The sequence below is a fragment of the Apteryx rowi genome, unplaced genomic scaffold, assembly GCF_003343035.1.
Source record: "Apteryx rowi isolate R43461 unplaced genomic scaffold, aptRow1 scaffold_1014, whole genome shotgun sequence".
Taxonomy (NCBI): Eukaryota; Metazoa; Chordata; class Aves; order Apterygiformes; family Apterygidae; genus Apteryx; species Apteryx rowi.
The window spans coordinates 115,684-133,795 of NW_020447214.1; the positions used below are offsets into that span (position 1 = coordinate 115,684).

Here is an 18,112-nt window from a genome sequence, read left to right on the forward strand (position 1 = left end):
TTTTATATGAAGCTATTTCACCTTTTTTTCTGAATTTTCTTCTCCTCTTTCAGCCCCTGTGTAAAAATAGGAGAAATCATGGGTTATTTTCATGCTTTCAAAATTTGTCATCTCTGGCTGGTTCCATGGAACAGCCCCCGATCTGGGCCGGTGTTTCTTTGTGTATGAGTGGCAGTATTTCTGATCACTCATGGCTGAGAACTTACATTTTTGCCCTCATCCTCACTCTGTCATCTTGTCTCTTAGATTCAGCTGAAAGGTACCGGCATCTTCTCATCAATTCAGTCCGCCAAAGATATGGCAGTAGGAGAGCAGCAGGACCAGCAGCACAGGGACAAATGCAGCCACCAACTTTCAACCAAGCCTTTGTCAACCTTGTTATTCGGCAGAGCAAAGCTTCTCGATTAAAAGAGAGAACAGATAAGCCCCGAGAGGATGTAGCACTTACTCCAGAACCAGAAGAATGCGTGGATACAGCTGTGAAAGTGTCAGATCTGTTTGACAGTGTTGTTAGGTCAGGTACCACAAAAGTGATCTTTTTATTTGGCAAACCAGGTACAGGCAAAACCATGCTAATGCACAGGATTTGTCAGAAATGGGCAGAAGGCGTCTTACATCAATTTCTCCTCACTTTCCTGTTTGAGTTTCGGCAGCTGAACTTACTGAAAAGAAAACTGACTTTGAAGGAGCTTCTGTTTGACCTGTTTCTTCAGCCAGAAGACAGCCCTGATACAGTGTTCCAGCACCTCCTGGAAAATGCCCAGCATACATTGATCATTTTTGATGGGCTGGATGAGTTTGCAGGTAACATGGATGTGTCATCCTCTTCTAAGAGATTCCCAGCCCCTCCGTCCCCTATGTCTATATCTGAGCTCTTTGCAGACCTCTGTCATGGAACACTCCTACCTGGTTGCACAGTGTTGGTCACCAGCCGACCTAAGAGATTACCTGACTTCTTACTAAACACAGTGGATTTGCTAGCAGAAATTTGGGGATTTGACCATGAAAAGGTTGAGGAATATGTCAGCCACTATTTTCATCAGCATTCTTTCAAAGAGCAGGCGATTGCTCACCTGAAGAACAACACCAAGCTCCTCAGCATGTGCCTGATCCCTGCTCTGTGTTATGTTGTCTGCATCTGTCTGGAATATTTGCTCCTTAAACATCAGACAAGTGTGGAGCTTCCTCAGACTATGACACAGTTTTATATCAAAATGCTTCTCATCTTCATAAACAAACAGCAGGGAGAGCATGCAGGCAGCGAGGAGACTCAGCTGAACTGTAACAAGAAGGCCATTTTGGGTCTGTGTGATCTTGCCTTGAAAGGCCTGGAAGATAAGAAGCTTGTATTTTATGTTGGTGATATTCCAGAGCACGTGGAAGAATTTGCTTCGTTACATGGACTGCTGACTGTCTTTGAGGTGAAGACAAGTGGCAGCCTCCCAGAGGCTGGCTATTCCTTTGTGCACTTGAGTTTGCAGGAGTTTTTTGCAGCACTGTGTCTCATGGTAAGTAAGAGAGTGGACAAGAACTACCTGAAGAAGAAGTTCTCTTTGAAGTCAAAGTGGACTTTAAAGAATGAAGCAAAGACAGAGTTCATGGAGAGTTTTCACATCTTCCTCTCAGGCCTGTCTTCGAAAGAGTGTAGGACATTCCTCATGTTGCTGGCTGAACAAGACGAAGCTTGGGTGCAGGATAAGCAAGATGCCATCCTGCAGTCTCTCAAGAGGCTGGCAACCACTCATCTGACAGGACCTAAGGTCATTGAGCTCTGCCATTGCACATTTGAAACGCAAGACCCTGAAGTAGCACAGCACATCGGGAGCCTGCTGAATTTCAAGTATGAGTTTAAAAACTTTAGACTGACACCTCTGGACATGTCAGCTTTGGTTTTTGTCATAAACTCAGGCCAGGATTTGACTCATCTGGATTTTGCAGGATGTCCCATGGATGTTGACTGTTTAGAGGTTCTGGCCAGCTGTAAAAATGTAGTGCATTTGAGGTAAACACATTGCGTGCTTTGTGCTGATGGGCTGAGAGAAGGGGTTAAGGGGTGGGAAGGACAAACATGGTATTTATGATTTAAAAGGGAGGAACAGTTATGAGAGAAATTCTGGTCTGGGTAGCCTAACTTTGGTACTGAAGAAATTTATTAAATAATGAATTTATGAGTGATTGAAGGATGTTAAGGTGATAAATCCATTCTGGTTGTTTTTTTTTTTTGTTTCATTCTTTGTTTTGACCAAAGCAATCAAACAACAAGATAATTAGCCTAATAGATAAGGGAGAAAATGGTAGGTATTTCTTGACATTAGAAAAGTAAGAAGGATCTAACGTGCAAATGAGAGAACTGTGATCTAAGTGAAATCACCATAAGCTAGGTGAACAGGAGGCCACAACTGCACTCTAAGCTACACTCCACCAATGGTTTGCTGTCATGCTGGAAGAACTCTTCAAGGAGAATCTCTTGGGATCCTGTTGTGGGACTGATCTCATTCCATATTTTTATGAATGATTCGGAGGAATATGTCTAGAGTTTGTGAATGTGGAGAAGATGGGAAGGAGCCAGGATGGGAATTCTCGACAATCTTGACCTATTGGAAGAAGGTTCAAAGGAGCACACCTGGCTGAGAGAGCTGCACTTTATGGCAGAGGGAGCAGGCTGGAGTTCGCCTGGTGAAGGTGTCAAGAATGATTGTAAAGGTATAAAATCTCCCAAAGTTATGTGAAAAGGCGGAACAAAAGGACATTGTCTGCTCCAAAGTAGAGAAGCATAAACAGAGACGTGAAAACGTGAAAATCATTGTAAAAAGGACAGCAATCAATTCTTCTGTGCCTCCATTAAGGAGTAGAGGAATGCCATTTAATTACCTGGTGGAAAAGCTTTCTGATGATACATCCCAACTCTAAGTAGCTGACACAGGCCTTAGGGCAGTGCATAGTCTCTTCTGCTTCCAAAGAACAGATTTGGCAGACATCTGAGATTGGTGGGGGTGTTCCCCCAAATTAAGAGAAGAGGTGTTTTTTTGAAGGTCCTTCCCAGGCTCTTACACCTTTGAGTCTGTGCCAACTTACAGTTACGGTCCTCAGGATGTGAGCACTGGGAGTACTCTGTCTTGGAAGGGCAGGTGAAGGGCAGTGGGTCCCCAAGCATGTCAACTACTTTCTTACTTGTATAAAACCTGTACTATAAAAGATGCAGCCAATGGTGCTGTGTATTAATGCCTCCCATCATAGAAGGAAATGATTCAAAGAAGGGCTTGTCTGCCTTACCTGTTGGACTATTTTCTTTCCAACAACGCCAGTAGGTTCTATAAAAGAGATGCATTTTCCTATAAACCTCATGCCTTTTATATTCTAGACAATTTTGACTATACCGTCACCCGAGCTTAAAGCATTTGGACTGAATCCAACCCTTTTTTAACTCAGTGACTCATCACACAGGGGCTTTTAGACATTCTGTTTGTGAGAGTTCGGTTTGCCTACGTGTGACCAGGAGCAGATCCTGATCTTATGTCAAGAATGACTTTCTAGAGTCCTGACTCTGGTGGGACGTGCGATTGTGCCTTCTCTTCATATATGGCAACAATTACACATGGTGTCGCTGTACCAAAAGGCAGGGGCCTTCTCCTCTTGAGGTACTTGCAGTAGGTGTGTAAGTTTAAGAGGTATTCACAGTTGTGTGAAAAGATAAAGATGCTGCAAAAGAGAAGATGATGTAACAGCTGTTTCAATAGAAATTCAGTGTGTTTTCCTTTTTATCATGTTTTAACGTACTCTGTGGGTTAGTTTCTTTTGTTCTTTGTTGTGTTTATTTTTTTTTCTTCATGTTTTAGCTTTCGGAGTAGGAGATGTGATGATGACTTTGCTGCTGCTCTTTCCAGGAGCCTACGAAAAATGGGGAGCCTGAAGAAGCTTGAGTAAGTGTTTGCTAGTAAGGTTAGGGCCTCTTCTCCTGTGTTTCCATCTTGCAGTTTAATTACATCTGCTCCCTTTAGGCTCATCTGCTCTGTGCAGTGCTGCACAGAGAGTAATGTGGTGTCTGAGGGAGCAGCACAGATACGTGTGGTTCTTGTTTTGTGCTGCTACCCAATACCACGAGGAGTATTGCATTGCTGACTGCTGGAAGAACAGGGAAGGCGAGTACAAGTTCTGTAAGGAACCAGAGTATTTGTGCTCCACAGCACCCAAAAAAGGCAGTAGCTTCCTTAGGGAACACTCGCCTTCCATCTGTCTCCCAGTAGTGGTGTCAGATACTGAGAGTCAGGGCATATTTTGCAAATAAAAGACCCCCTCTGCACACACATGCCCCTGTGTTTGGCAGAGAAGAGTTGTTTCTTCTGCCCACAGGTACTGCCAGAAGCTGGCTCTCAGGGCCTGTTGGTACTCCTTGCAGGGAGTTGGCTCCTTTGATGCACATGCACAGATCAGGGTACCAGGTGGGTAGCAGATTATTCTCAAAAAGAGTAGGTGGCTCTTTGATTTGAGGACCTCCCCCACCAAAAAAAAGCCTTGGAAAACACTGTTTTGGTTTGTTTTGGAGCTTCAGTCAAGCTCCATTCAGACAGGGAGAGCAAGGGCAAGGAGAAATGGCAGGAGGACTCCAGGGTTAAACCGCAGGCTTCCTTTTCTAGAGCTAGAGGAAGAAGGGGAGGTATCAGTAAGAAAATGAGATGAAGAAGGGATTGCAGTTAGCCAAGCTGGCTTGAGTAAGTGCTTTGCGACGAGTCTCTACAGAAATATTCTTGCATGAGAGGGTAGTGACTTCACGTAGGCCTTGCTACTCTCGCACACTGTAAATGTTGGAAGTTGCTCAGCCCTTGCCCAGGCAGTGCCATTACGGGGGTCTTGCAGGAGCAAGTTCTACCTTGGAGGACAACCTGGCTTGGCAGGCTACCCAGGCCCTGCATTGCTGATGGCAGTTTTGTGCTGTAGATGGGCTGTAGCTGGGAGACAGCCATCTATGGGGTTGGTTTCTCTCGTGATGAACCTTAAATCAGGCTGAAGACTGAATCCAGAGCCTGACTTCACGGAGCAGAAGGGCCTCGTGAGGGCTGTGAGCCTGCCGCGTGAGCGTCGCTCGCAGCGCATGGGGAAACAGTTGGGGGAGCAGTACAGTCATGGCAGCGGTAGAGTCACTGAGCAGAAGCAGAGGAAACACTGAGCTCTAGAGGTCTGTGGCCATCCTTGGAAGCGATGCCTGCGTTAGCAGACTTCTGCAGTCGTATTGCCCTCTCCCAGGCCTGGGAAGAACGGTGGTTTCCTTACTAGCAAAACTGCTACAAACCCCCACCCTTAAAGCCGTCGGGCTAGCGAAACTGCTGCCGTCTGCAATCTCATGCCTCTCGGAGGGAAGCCCCAGCCTCAGATGCACATCCACAGTAAAGGGCATACCCTCCACCCCTGAGCTTAGCAAAATGAAGAGAGCTGGAAAAGCGGAACAGGCAGAGAGGAATGGCAAGATTTAGACACAGCCTGGCTGTGCAAATGAGAGAAAAGTGGGTGGGAGACTGCACCTGGGTTTTGAGGTCTAGACAGGAGTAATAGCGGCTCTCTCCAGTGGCTGAGGCAGGGGAGCAGGCACGGGCTTGGTTACAAGCCGAACTTTCTTCTGGAAGTGGTTTAGGGTAGGTTTTCCTGTCAGCCTTCTGCAGACTGCAAAGCGGGGAGAGAATAGTGTCTGGCACCCGCAAGAGTCTGTGAGCTGCGAGGGATGAATATGCATAGCAAAGAGATGCCACCGGGTTGAATTTTGCCCTGGTTGAACGGGAGTTGAAAGTTGGTTGCAGGCAATGGAGTCAGGCCACATCTTCTCTGTGTGTGTGTGTGTACAGGGAGTGCGGCTCAGGCACACATCTGAGAGCGGTTTTGCCGTGTGCTCCATGGCATGCTAGTCTCCCCTGTGCTTCTTTTGAATGGTTCTTTCTTTTCCAGGTTGACAGGCGGCATCGTCACAGCCAAGGGGCTATCTAACCTGGTCCAGGCTTCGTCACATTGCCTCCAGCTTGAGGAAATAAAGTGAGTGTGTGGTGGCGACACCACTCAAATCAGCCGGTCATTCCTTGGGGGCCTGGGATACTGATGAGACAGTCTGTGTGCAGCTTGCAGGACAATCGGATACGGGACCTGGAGGTGAAGAGGGTGATGGATGTGTTTTCCAGAATGGAAAAGCTAAAGAAAATAGAGTGAGTAAAAATGACTTAAACCTATTTAGCATGGCGGGCATTGAGAAACCAAGCAGAGCATCTGAGAGGGTTTAGGTCCCCACCAGAGCAGAGTTGCTGGATGCCTGGGGTAGGGTCAGAAGTGCCACTGGGGGACATGTGGGGCAGTAGCCTGGGGTACAGATATTTCACAATGCAGATGGGGCTATGCTGGAGGTGGTGTGGCTCGGTTTGAGATCAACTCAGCTTCACATTTGCAGGCAGTTCCTGACCCACCTATTTAAAAACAGTCCCTAGGGAGCTCTACCACCACTGACACCTCTCTAGGAATTACAAGGCCTGTGCTCAACTTGGTGCATGGCACAACTTCTTCCTCTTCTTCCTCCTCACCTCTCTTCCCCTTTGTCAGGCTCAGATTGAGATGCTTCACCCCTGTATAAGAGAGGGTGGCTCCATTGCTGCCTTCCCAGCCTTTTCTTTAGCCACTTCCCTGGATTGAGACCCCTTTTTGATTAAAACTCCTTGCACAGGACTGACCACTAGGAAAACTCCCACGTAAATCTGCATCTCTTCAGGTGGAAAGAACCAGCCTGATCTGTGAAGGGATTTAAAGTCAGGAAGAGAGCAGGAGAGAAAGGTCCCTGAACAAAGGCAGTCCTCAGTTATTTAGGCTCACGAGGGGAAAAAGGCAACTTAGGAAACCAGTCTATGCAACTTATTTACCGTGTGTTTGCCTTTGAAAGGGCAGCAGGGGCAGCTCAAGCAGCAGCAGGCAGAGCAGAGCTGCTGCGAGTGTCACACTTTGCATTTCGGTGGCGGAGGAGTAGCCACAAAGCTGTGCTGCCTCTGCGGGAAGGCAAAGTCCGGCCAGTCCCCAGCACTGCCTGCCCACCCCAGCTAATCAGGAGTGACTCTGCCTTTAAAGGTCTTACCCATTCCCCCACATGCAAGCTGGTGAACCCAAAAAACCTGCAGTTATTGCTGGACCCCATCCAGTAATTAACTGTTGGCCTTTCAGCGTGGTTAGAAGTGTTTAAAAGCTTGGCAGAAAGAAGGAGAAAAGGGGGAATGCACCTGCTCCTCTGCTCTGCTGGACACTGGGTAACAGATTCATGGAAATGCCGTCATGTCCCCAGTGAAGCGGTTTAGTATATGGAAAAGGTAGGAAGCCAGTGTAATTGTAAGCCTCATTGCTTCCCACGTTTCTCTTACACACACGCAGTGTTACTGTCGTGGATGATTCCTTTGCGGTCTGTGGGAATGGTGCTCCGTAGTCCTGAAAACAGGCACAGGATTTGTAGGAGCAAGACCTTATGTCTCATGTTGAGTGAAGTCCAACAAGTAAAGAAACAGCGTAAATGTGTGCTTAAAGAATAAATCCTCAGAGTTTGCTAGTATCATGGTTTCAGGGCTGTTTTAAATGTGCGGGTTTAGACCACTCTTCTTTAATATGCTGTACTTAAGTTGCTTGATTTGTTACGGTAAGAATTTAATTTTGCAGTGTGGGTCAATTGTGTAGTCATAAGTGCATCCCTTACAATTTTGGTCAAAAATGGTTATTGATTCTTCTGTTGCACATATAGGAATTGTCTCCTTCTAAATTCATGGGAACTATAACTGAGAGGGAAAAACTGTGGTCTGATAGTGTCTTTGTTGGGTCTTAAATGCAAAATTCTAAAATTTTGGAGGAACCTGCTAGTTAAAAGCACGTGTGTGCTTCAGAGTGTTTGGGGTGTGAAGCGGAGTGCATTTGCATGACAGAGGAGTGTGCTGTTGGGTCCAGCAGCTGACGTTGTGTTCTCCTGGTATTCACAGTCTGAGCTACAACAATCTTTCCTTGAACGTTGTTCTCATCTTGGCAAAGGAAGTCGTCGCGTGTCAAAATGCTACTGAACTGCATGTCAGGTATCAGTATATGAGAGCGGTTAAAAACATGTGCTGTCTTTAAAAATGGACTCTGTTTTGCAGCTTAATTATTTAGTAAACAAAATCAATGGAAAAGGAGTTCTGCTCTTTTCTTCTGTTGTCTGATTGAAACAATTTGAATAAATTATATTATGGGCTTAGTGTTTATATTTTTTTTAATAGGTCATTTTATCCTTGGTTTAAAAATTGATTTGCAGTGTGTAATATCTCCTCATATGTAAGAGGATCTAAACTTGTTTTTTAAGCTCTGCAATGCACCAACTGGGCCACAGTTCTTTACTGGCCACCATAAATTTGCTATAAATCAGCTCGGTTTACTGAAAAGATATGAAATTAAGTAGCTGTATCTCAGTGTTCCTTTAAATTATGGGTTTTGATGCTTTCATAGGTCCAAAATGACAGAGAAGGGGGCAAATTTTTGAATCCTAACTCTTACAGTTGGCTTACGTTGCAAGTTTAACAGGCCAAATTAATCCTTGGTGTAACTCAAGGGAAGTCATACTGCATACAGCTTTTTCCCATTCTTCTTGCTGGAATGGAGTTTTTGGGAATACTGAACCTCCTTCCAGTAAACTGCTGGCCTTGCAAGAAAACACCCAACCCATTTCTGTTTAACTCTGTTATTCTCTGTGAGTGCTGCAGCCCCAATTCAGCATGTAGGGCATCCTGCTGCTTTTTGGCTTGCCTGTTAGAATGTGCTAGCACGGCAGATCAAGGCCCTCTCTAGCAGACAGCACAGCCTTGGTCCTTACTGAGCATCTCTACAAAAGAAATGTCATCCTCCCACCTGTGCCCTAACGTTGACTTGGATCTCCTTTTCAGGAAGGACACTGTGATAATATATTTTTCTGGCCAATCTGGAAAAGTCCCAAGGTGAGAATTTGCACTTGGTGTCATGCTTTATTTAAAGTTATGCTGATTCAAACCATCAGCTTGGTGTCACTGTAACCACCCCAGCAACAGAACTGGTTGAAGAAGGTAAACCAAAAGAGGAGGTCTTTGCACAGACCTACTGGCCAGGTCCACAAAGGCAGGGCCTTAGTGCCTCTGTAAGTCTGGAGTGGTGCATTTCTGTTGCAAAGCTGCTGATGCTGATGCAGTGGAGATTTGTGTATGGAGATAAGCAGAGCAGAAGACTCCGTTCTTTTTCTAGTTGGCTCCTATGTTCTCCCTGCTTGTGCACGCTTGTGAGGGAAGGGTGAATTTGACCCTAATTAAGAAACTTTGACAGTCTCTTGTTCCCTGATAGGAAACTCCCCTTGCCCTGTGTTGCGCAGTCCTCAGGGGACTTCACAGTTTTTCACAGGTATGTGTGAACTGGCTCTGCCAGGCCTTGAGTCAGCTAGAAACTGTTCCTGTCCAGATGCCTGAACAGCCGTCTTGTGCTGTTTTAAGACAGACTGAGGTTCTCTTGGTACAGGCGGATACACTTATCACCTCCTGTGGTGGTGCAGTCTCATGTCTGAGACAAAACAGCCTGAATCTTATCAATGCCTTTGAATGTGGGCTCAGCATCAAGTTGGTTCATATATGCAGTGAAATCCCACATGGACACCCCTTGTGCTGACTGCTCACACCTCCTGAGAGAGGTCTTTGGGCTCTTGAAAACCTTTCAACCATTGCATGGTAGGGCTGGGCAGGAGAAGGCAGACCCTGTGGTTTCTCCCTAAAAACTTCCAGAAAATACTAACCAGCTCCTAAGTCCTCAGATATTTTGTGAAGGCGTATTAAAGGCCAAATATTTTGCTTGTTTGCAGATCTTTGGATTTGAAAGGGGAAGAGAATAAGGAACATGTGACTCAGACTAGACATATGAAGTTATGGTAAGAGAGGGCATTGAAATTCCTGCTGGTTAATGTGATCCTCACATGACAGGTACCACAGAAAGACAAGAATATCAGCTGTGTTTGTCCTTAAGCACAAAGACGATTTCCACATAAGAAAACATCAGAAATAAACTTGAGTCAGTGAACTAAAAGAAATGTAAAAATCGCTGTCTGGCCATACTAGTGGCTTCATTTCCTTATTGTTGGGCTCTACAGCCCTGGAGAGGCAGAGGTTCTTTGGCCATCCACATGTTGCCATATATTCTTGTAGCTACCAAAGATGTGAGCCATATGTTTTTCTTTCTGGCCTGGCCTCCAGAAGAGACTCCTGGCTCTTCTCAAAATAGGAGAGCTTAGGCATGTTGCCTGAGCACACTGAAGTTGAGCAATGTCCCTCCCATGCCTCTTTCTCTTGTCCTCATGGCTCGGTGCAACAAGAACGATTATGTCCACCCCCTTCACGTGGATGGCAGTGCCAGGCGGCTCTGAAACCAGGCTTTGCACTCGCACAGCACTTTCCAAGTGCAGCCCTCCGCACTCCTTTTGCAGCAAGGAGCACGGAGAGCCAAAGCAATACGCCCAGGATTGTGTGGCAGAGCAGGGAGTAAAACCTCCATCTCCTGGCATTGGTCTGTGTGTCTTTGCCTGGAGAAAAGGATGCCACGAAAGCCTGGGGCCCGCCGTCCCCTCGCTGCTCATTGACCCTTCCTGTTCTCAGCTTGCAGGGTCGCAGCCTGTGTCCTCAGCATGTGCAGGAGATAGTTGCCATTCTCCAGAGCTGCCCCCATCTCTCAGAAGTGGAGTAAGTGCTCCATTTCCTTCCCGTTGTTATGCTACAGGTTGCGGGGGGGAGCAGGGGATGTGCTGTGGAGAGGCCGGCAGTGAGACATGGGGCCCGGCCCCAAGGAGGGATCCCAGAACTCTTTGTTAGGCTTCCTGGGATCCTGGTTGGGGATTTCTAGAGTGGTTCAGGAGATGGGTACCGAGTAACTGTGGGGTTGCTGTGACAGCTGCAGCCTCTGGCTCTCTGGGGCTGTAACGAGAGATGCCAGGCACAGAGCGGACCCTGCTCACGAAGCAGTGCAGCACATTGGAGCCAATGTGGAGCTGTGAGAGCTCTGGAGAATCCTGGGATCCTCTGAAGGGATGACAGATCGCTTGTGTGTTGTCCTTTTGTCTTCTAAGGCCATCCGGCACTTCTGGGAGAAGTGAGAGGAGGAAGACAAGGGATCCTCTCCCTACCCGTTGCAAGGAGTGCCAGCCCCACCAGGCCTTATTTGCCTACATATGGGGCCACTTAGATTTAGCTGTAGAGCTGTCCTTCTGGTTGGTCTGTACTGGCACAGGAATATCTGTTGCAAGGCAGTTCAGTCCAGCTTGTATCTTGGATTTAGCTACACCCAAAAGCCTAGCTTTCTAGCTCACTGATTTTAGTTGGGATCTGGAGATCTTTGTTGTCCAATGTTTTTTTTCCTTCCAGGAGGGTGGTAACCACCCACTCAAATGCTTTTTTGTTTCCTACTCCTTCCCAGGTTTTCTGAAGTAAGATGTTTCTGGGGCCTAAAACATGAGACATGTTGCCCTAGGGATAAAACTCTGTGTCCGAAGTTGCAGAGAGAAGTAGAGGAGACAGGGGGGATTGCTCTGGGAGAGAACAGCAGTCCAGGCAAGAAAACAATTGTAAGAGAGGGAAAGGAAGCAGATTTTGAGGGCTTTGTTATTTATACTGTTCAAAACAGTCCCTACTAACTGGAAAATGCCTCAGTTTATCAGGTAACAAGCTTGGAGATGAAGGCTGCAGCTGGTTGCTGAGATACCTCCCTTGGATATCAGTTTCGAAGCAGTTGGAGTAAGTGTTGCCTCATACAAAACCAGATTGCCCTTTTTTTTGAAGCTGGCACAGACCATGCAGAAGTGATGAGCAGGGATCGAAGTGACGAAGGCCTCGCCCAGAGCACTGCTGCAGGAGCAGCCCTGAGCACTCTCAAGGAAGGATGAGTCCCACCCTGCGAGACTGTTCAGGCTGAAGTTGCTCACGTGCTCAGAGCATCACATGCAGAAGCTGGTCTGAATGCATCTGAAGTGCTAAAGCACCCTTCCGTTAAAACCCCTTTCTCTGAAATAGTGGTCTGTTTTCCATCAAGACACTTTTGAGATGAAGTGGGTTCAAGCATGCAGCATATTAATGGCCACTTCCATCAGTATGGTCCTTCCTTGAACTTACGGCATGTGTGATTTCGGTGACCAGCTATTTGTCTTTTTTCTGTTTCTTAGTCTCAGTCAAAACCACCTTTCTGTTGATGGCATTTGCAGTTTGTTGGAGTCAGTAAATACCTGCCGGAAGATAAAGGAGGTAGAAGTCAGGTGAGTCTTGAAGAATCATTTTTGAGGCTAACCTCAATATACAAGTCTGAGAGTTAGGTTCTGAGATTTGTGCTAAACCACCTCAGAAGCGCGTGGGTGAAGACCATGCACACAGATAGTTGCTAGCACTTACACATGGTGATTTGTTACATTGCTGTAAGTTAACTCTATCTGAACCATGAACCAGGAAAATTTGAGAGAGCCCAGGGTACAGGACTGCATGTCCTTTCATGCATGGGGACAGTTTTAGACTCTTTCCTTCTCTCTGCCCTGAGAAGTTTTGGAGAGAGGTTCTCTGTGGAGCATAAGAACTGGTGATATCTCCTGAAGTGGAGTGGAAGTTCTCCTCCTGTAACTTTCCATTGGAAACACTGGGGTTTCCAATTGGTTTCCAACATTGGTTTCCATTGGGGTTGTTTTCAGGTGAAACAGTTTTGTCTGCACCTTCTCTTTGAATGGTTCTGAGAAACTGAGTCATCTGATACTAGATAAAGTGATCTACTCAGGATTTAAAACTAATAGCATGATCTTTTGCTTGCTTTGGGAATATTTGAAGTGATTGATGGCAACAAAGAGTTTTGAAGAGATCTCCAGCAAAATCAAGCATTCATAAAACATGAATTCATCTAAATAACCAAAATGTGATGTTGATTAACTTCTCTTCCTTCTCTTCCTCCCTCAGCCTTTGGCATAAGACTGCAATCCTGAGGTTTACAGGAGACAGAGAATCTGCTTCTCCTCATCCCAGGTAGAGAATGTTTGGACAGATGTTTTTTCCTTAGCATCCTATTTAGGTCTCATAACCTGTTTTGAGAGCCAAAGGATAATGACTCATCTCACAGCAATTCTTGCCTTTTGTCCTCCACTGAATCTAAAGGTAGTACTTTCTCCTGGTTTTCTTGGTCATTTTGGAAGTTTTTGACTAGCTTCTGTAGTATTTGATTTTGTTTTATGGCTCTAGAGCATGTTTCACCCATAGCATCCTAAACAAAGCAGGGTGTTTAATGACAGCTGTGCTATCCGATAACAGTGAATAGTAAAGAAAAACAAACCCCCAAACCAGATTCGCAACAGATTCACAGATCCCTGCATATTTAGAAGAATCTAGTTCAGTACACTATGCATTCTGGGTTATGGTACTCCTAACTCAAAATAAGTTTGAGGCTTTATTTTTCCCCTCAGAAAATCATGAGTCAAAACAGCTCAGTCCAGCTTTTTGATTCTGAAATGGTCCCCTGATGCTTGTGGGAGCCATAGGCTTGTTTATTTATGCTCTTGTTCTCCATGGACTGAAACCATTGTAAAATAGCAATTCCCATGATACACCTGCATCTGACCTCTCAGCCAGGGAGGAAGAGCAGGGCTATCACAGCATGCAACCCAGTTGTTGTGCCCATGTTTGGAGGAGAACGACAGCCTGAGGCACACGACCTGTGACTCTTTTAAGGTACCAGATAACATTTCAAACCCAGGTATTTTGTGATTTGGAGGTTGCATTTATTCATGAGCAACCAGAGTTTTTCTGCAGACGTGGATGCTATTCACAAAACATGTTTAGGCAAAAGCTGAATTCTCCATCAAACTGAAACCAGATGGGAAATCTGTCTTTCTTTCCCTTCTCACCCAGTTGCCTGTACTCTCAAGTATTTGGTTAATCCCTGGGAAGATTTGGCAAGATAGGAGTGTGGGCTAGAGCCATGTGAGCCCCAGGTATCTCCCAAATTGCTGAAGTGTAAGAAATTTACCCTTAATTTGTTCTGCTTTTGTGCTCACCTACTAGGGGAGACCCAGTGTTCTCTACTGGTGACCAAGCAGATGAAGAGGAAAACCAGACACCTGCTGCTTCGAAAAGAATAAGGTAATTTGACAAATTTTCATGTATTACCAATCTCTGGATCCTACAGCTGATGAAACCAGCGTATCCAAGTGATTCCAAGTTGAATGATGAATCACAGAGGGCTGGTAAAGACCCCCTCAGTCAGCTGTTTGTCACGGTGTTCACAGTCCCGGCTTGCGGCACAGTAAGCTCTGTGGTTAGCATTTGTGGTCTCCTACAAGACTCTGGGTTACGGTCTCTTGCTTGCAGCATGGTGACTGTGTGGTTAGTGAATCAGCTCCTATGTCAGAGTGGGGGGAGCTGGTAGTGACAGAGCTCGCGGTGTTGGAGGGGTTTGCTGCTGTTCTTTGGAAGTGCGTCCTGAGCTGGACCCACATTTGGATGCTCATCAGATTATGCTCCAGCTATAGCTCAGAGTGTGCCCAGCTGTTTTTTCAGGCTGCAGAGAGGAATGAAAACATTGTGCCTGAAGCCTTTTAACCAGGATGCTGAGGGCTGGGTTCTTTGTGCCACAGGTTTCCTTTGAGATTTAGTGCATCTCTTTACTCTCCTCTTGCAGATAAGAGCCTGAAGCACAGGTTATCAGTTTTTGCAGCCAAGAAAAGCAAGGTGTTTCAAGGGAATTATTAATTTCACAAATTTTACACCATCTCCTGATTTATTATCTGGCTTTTTGAAGGAGTGAGGTTTACAGTCTTTGCAAACTTGCAGTCCTGGACCACTGATTTCTCTTTTCCTCCTAGACTGACTGACAGTCATTTTCAAGTCAGCGACCTGGAGAAGCTGTGTGCAGTCCTGAAGGAATGTAGCAATATCTCAGAGCTGGAGTGAGTCCTTTACTCTTATGGTCTATATCTGCCGTTTGTTGGGATATTGTGAAAATGCCATTTGCCTGTCCTGCAGTGTTCTCCAGAGAGGGTGGTAGAGACATAGCCTTATGAAAGATGGGTTTTTTACATCCTTTGCCATGGAGACATACAGTTCTAGTGCTTTCTTAGGGCAAAGATGACAGGTTATAAATCCAGAAAGGGACTATCTGATCATGTAGCCTGACTTCAGGTATTACACAAGCCTTGCCGTGTAATTTTTGCATTTGGGAACAAAGCCGTAGGGGATGAAGAATCCTACCCAAAGGGGGGGTGGGAGTCGGTGCTCTGCTAGTGATCCCACACCACACACTGTGCGCAAGGACCTTCCGCACCAAAGTTTTTGCCTCTGCAAGGGCTACTTAGGAGGAATCATTCAGTTTGCTAACACCCAGAGGTCAGCAGACCCAGCACTGATGGAGAGATGTCCATCATGCTAGCAACACACACTCCTACCTAGATCTGGAGGGCAAAACAAGGAGCAGCACAATCATGTAGTCTGTGTAACAGCCTTGGGGGCTGGCTATTCCCATAAGCCTGGCAGTCTGTGAGAGGGATTTTTAGCCTTTGTTCTTTAACCACTTGAGCTGATGTGGGCACATAGCCCATTTTAATCCTTAGGCGCTAATATCATCCGTCTGAGGGATTCCTTCTCTGGGACTACTGCCTGCTCTTCTGTTGGGCCTGTCCAGGCTGATCATTTCTCAGACTTGTGGCCTCCTGATCCCTGGTAACTGCATGAAGAAGCACTCTCAGACCAGAGGGGTCACTATGTGAGGAAAGGAGGAGCCCTGAGCTAGGATTTTAGCTCTCTTGTGTTGGTGTAACTCCAGCCCCAAGATTCCCTGTAGGTTTTAGTTCTCAGAGGAGAAGGGGAAGTGTGCATGTTATTTGAACTAGGGTGCCAATGTTCTGTTTTCAGAGGTCTTGATACTAAGAGCTGTCTGTGGTCTATTTGGGTTTTTTTCCCCTATAAAAATTAAATACCTTCCTTTAAATCCTAGCCTATCAAATACTGCTCTGGGAGACAATGGCCTTTGGCAGCTGTTTCAGTTCCTCCCGAGTTTGAAAATGTTACGTTCACTCAAGTAAGTAGCTCCTGTTTCTCCTTGCTTATAGATAGGTTTTTGTAGGAGTATTGGTTGTAGAAACACAGTCCAGGTTTGGGAAGGGCTGTTCAGGATCAAGTGTAGCATCTGATACAGACATTATATTCTGTGTTTTGTTAAGGGTAGATCCACTGTGCTGTCTGGTCTTTCCTTATCTCTGGTCCAGGACAGACTGATTGCACTTGAAACTTCACTGAGATCAGTGCCTGAGAGGCTGTGCACTCAGTACTCTGAAGGAGACATGTGGTCTTGTGGGAAGGTGTTGCCTGGTTTCTAAAACAGGCTGAGATCTTTAACAGGCCACCAAATTTTTCCTCTCCTCATTCCATATGAGGTGGGTGAGAAGAGCAGACTTTCATCTCACAGGACTGGGCATCTTTGGAAGATAAATGCTGGGGAGCTCCAGCTTCAGCAGTGAAATCTGAATTCTGCCCTGGTCATGGCTTGTATTTTTGAGTATTTTGCCTGGCACTCCCATTACAAATGCACTGTACAAGAGGCTGGGTTAAGAGTTGTAGCATCGTTCTTCTCTATCCAAAGAGATACTTATTGCTACTGTTTGATTATTGAACTGTTCTCAAACCAAGACTGCTCCTATGCAGTTACTGGTAGTTTCCAGCTTCTCCTCACTTCAGTGCCATAAAACACACTGCTGCCGTTCACCTGGGTTTTTCCCTCCAGCATCATGCAAGCCACCTGCTGTCACACTAGATACTGTGATAGACCTAATAGACCTGAGTCTGATCTTCATTACTGTGGGTTTTGTACTGCCATGATTGCACGGGCAGCCAAAGAGTTGTTCTTGCCTTGCATCAGAGTAAGGTAGGAAGAACTCTCAAAGCGATGCCTGTATTTAACACACACTGGAATGAGTTGTGTGGGCAGAACTGCAGTTGGAAACAGGAACGGCAAGGTGACGGAGAAGCAGCCTCTGAGTGTTGGACAAGGATCTCTATTTTAATCTGGTGACTCTGTGTAAATTGCTAATAGTTTTGCTTCCAGCAGCTGATTTCATCTCTCCTTCTTCTAGGCTGAATGACAATCAGATCTCTCTGAACTCGGTGTTTTCCTTAGCTCATTCCTTATCTACACTGAAACACATTAAAACAATGAACCTCAGGTATGGCTGGGAGTTTTTTTCCTATGGTTCTGTGCTATTTAAGACTGAAGGACCTGGTTTTCAGGGAATGATACAGGAGTGTTTGTTTGTCTTCAAACTCTGTGCTAATTATGTTCTCTTCCGGTTACAGCTTAGGACACACGCAGGTGGTTCATATAACCTTTTGGGAAAGAATCAGGTAAAATTGTACCCACTGAATTGTCTAAGCCTTTCAAGCTCCTCATCACCAGACCTTATGTAGATGGTGATGTGTAAGTCCCTGAGGTGTCCCAATAAAAGAGCCATTTGGCTCTGAGCTCCAGTCAGGGTGGTGGAAGCAGGGAGTAGCAGGGCGATGCTTTTGGGGGTGACTGACAGCAGTTTGAGGGTATGGAGCAGACTGTAGTGTCCTGGTGCTGACTGGGTCTATGGTCATGGATGCAGAGCTCTCTGGACTCTGGGAGAGACACAGTAAGACCCTTTCTGTTCTGGGGACAACGGGACCCTAATTCTGGCAGGTGAAGAAGGGAGGTGGACTGGAGCATGAGGCCACTGCCACCACCTCCCCAAGCTGCAGGATGGGGAGTCTGCTAAATGGGGGCAATAACATCAGCACAGCTGATGGGGGGAAACCATTCTTTCCCCAGAGTCAGAAGTACCAGCAGATCCAGAAGAAGTTTCCTGGCGCATCCCAAGCCTGTAGCAAATGGCCAGTGCTTTCGGTATGGCAACCCCAGCTTCCTTTTGTCACCCAGGAGTGTGAGGAGAGATGGCTGTGGGGTCTGTATCTTTAGCTTAACATGTGGGACTCGACGTGTCTCTCCAGCTCTGTCTCCTCAAAGAGCTGCTCGGTGCCCTGTCTACCTTCGGAGGCAGATTCAGCTCTCTTGGAAAGCAGATGTTTCTTTCCTCTGTGCATAA

General features: G+C 46.2%; 1 protein-coding gene across 9 annotated transcripts in view; it reads left to right on the forward strand.

Moving 5' to 3' along the window:
- NLRC5 (NLR family CARD domain containing 5) overlaps window positions 1–18,112 on the forward strand; it is a 56,692-nt gene that overhangs the window by 14,857 nt on the left and 23,723 nt on the right. For 6 of the 9 annotated variants that reach the window (XR_003253251.1, XM_026064214.1, XM_026064154.1 and 3 more), the window contains 18 exons: window positions 247–2,002; window positions 3,837–3,920; window positions 5,935–6,018; window positions 6,102–6,185; window positions 7,980–8,069; window positions 8,913–8,963; window positions 9,322–9,396; window positions 9,848–9,913; window positions 10,635–10,718; window positions 11,682–11,765; window positions 12,191–12,280; window positions 12,963–13,028; window positions 14,061–14,138; window positions 14,861–14,944; window positions 15,988–16,071; window positions 17,123–17,212; window positions 17,343–17,390; window positions 17,839–17,913. Coding sequence is in view for 8 of the 9 variants with exons in the window: in XM_026064214.1 (XP_025919999.1) it covers window positions 247–2,002; window positions 3,837–3,920; window positions 5,935–6,018; window positions 6,102–6,185; window positions 7,980–8,069; window positions 8,913–8,963; window positions 9,322–9,396; window positions 9,848–9,913; window positions 10,635–10,718; window positions 11,682–11,765; window positions 12,191–12,280; window positions 12,963–13,028; window positions 14,061–14,138; window positions 14,861–14,944; window positions 15,988–16,071; window positions 17,123–17,212; window positions 17,343–17,390; window positions 17,839–17,913 (3,073 nt within the window). In the remaining variant the exon portion in view is untranslated. The remainder of the gene's footprint in view (window positions 1–246; window positions 2,003–3,836; window positions 3,921–5,934; window positions 6,019–6,101; window positions 6,186–7,979; window positions 8,070–8,912; window positions 8,964–9,321; window positions 9,397–9,847; window positions 9,914–10,634; window positions 10,719–11,681; window positions 11,766–12,190; window positions 12,281–12,962; window positions 13,029–14,060; window positions 14,139–14,860; window positions 14,945–15,987; window positions 16,072–17,122; window positions 17,213–17,342; window positions 17,391–17,838; window positions 17,914–18,112) is intronic. The other 3 variants (XM_026064186.1, XM_026064196.1, XM_026064205.1) reach the window with 3 other exon arrangements.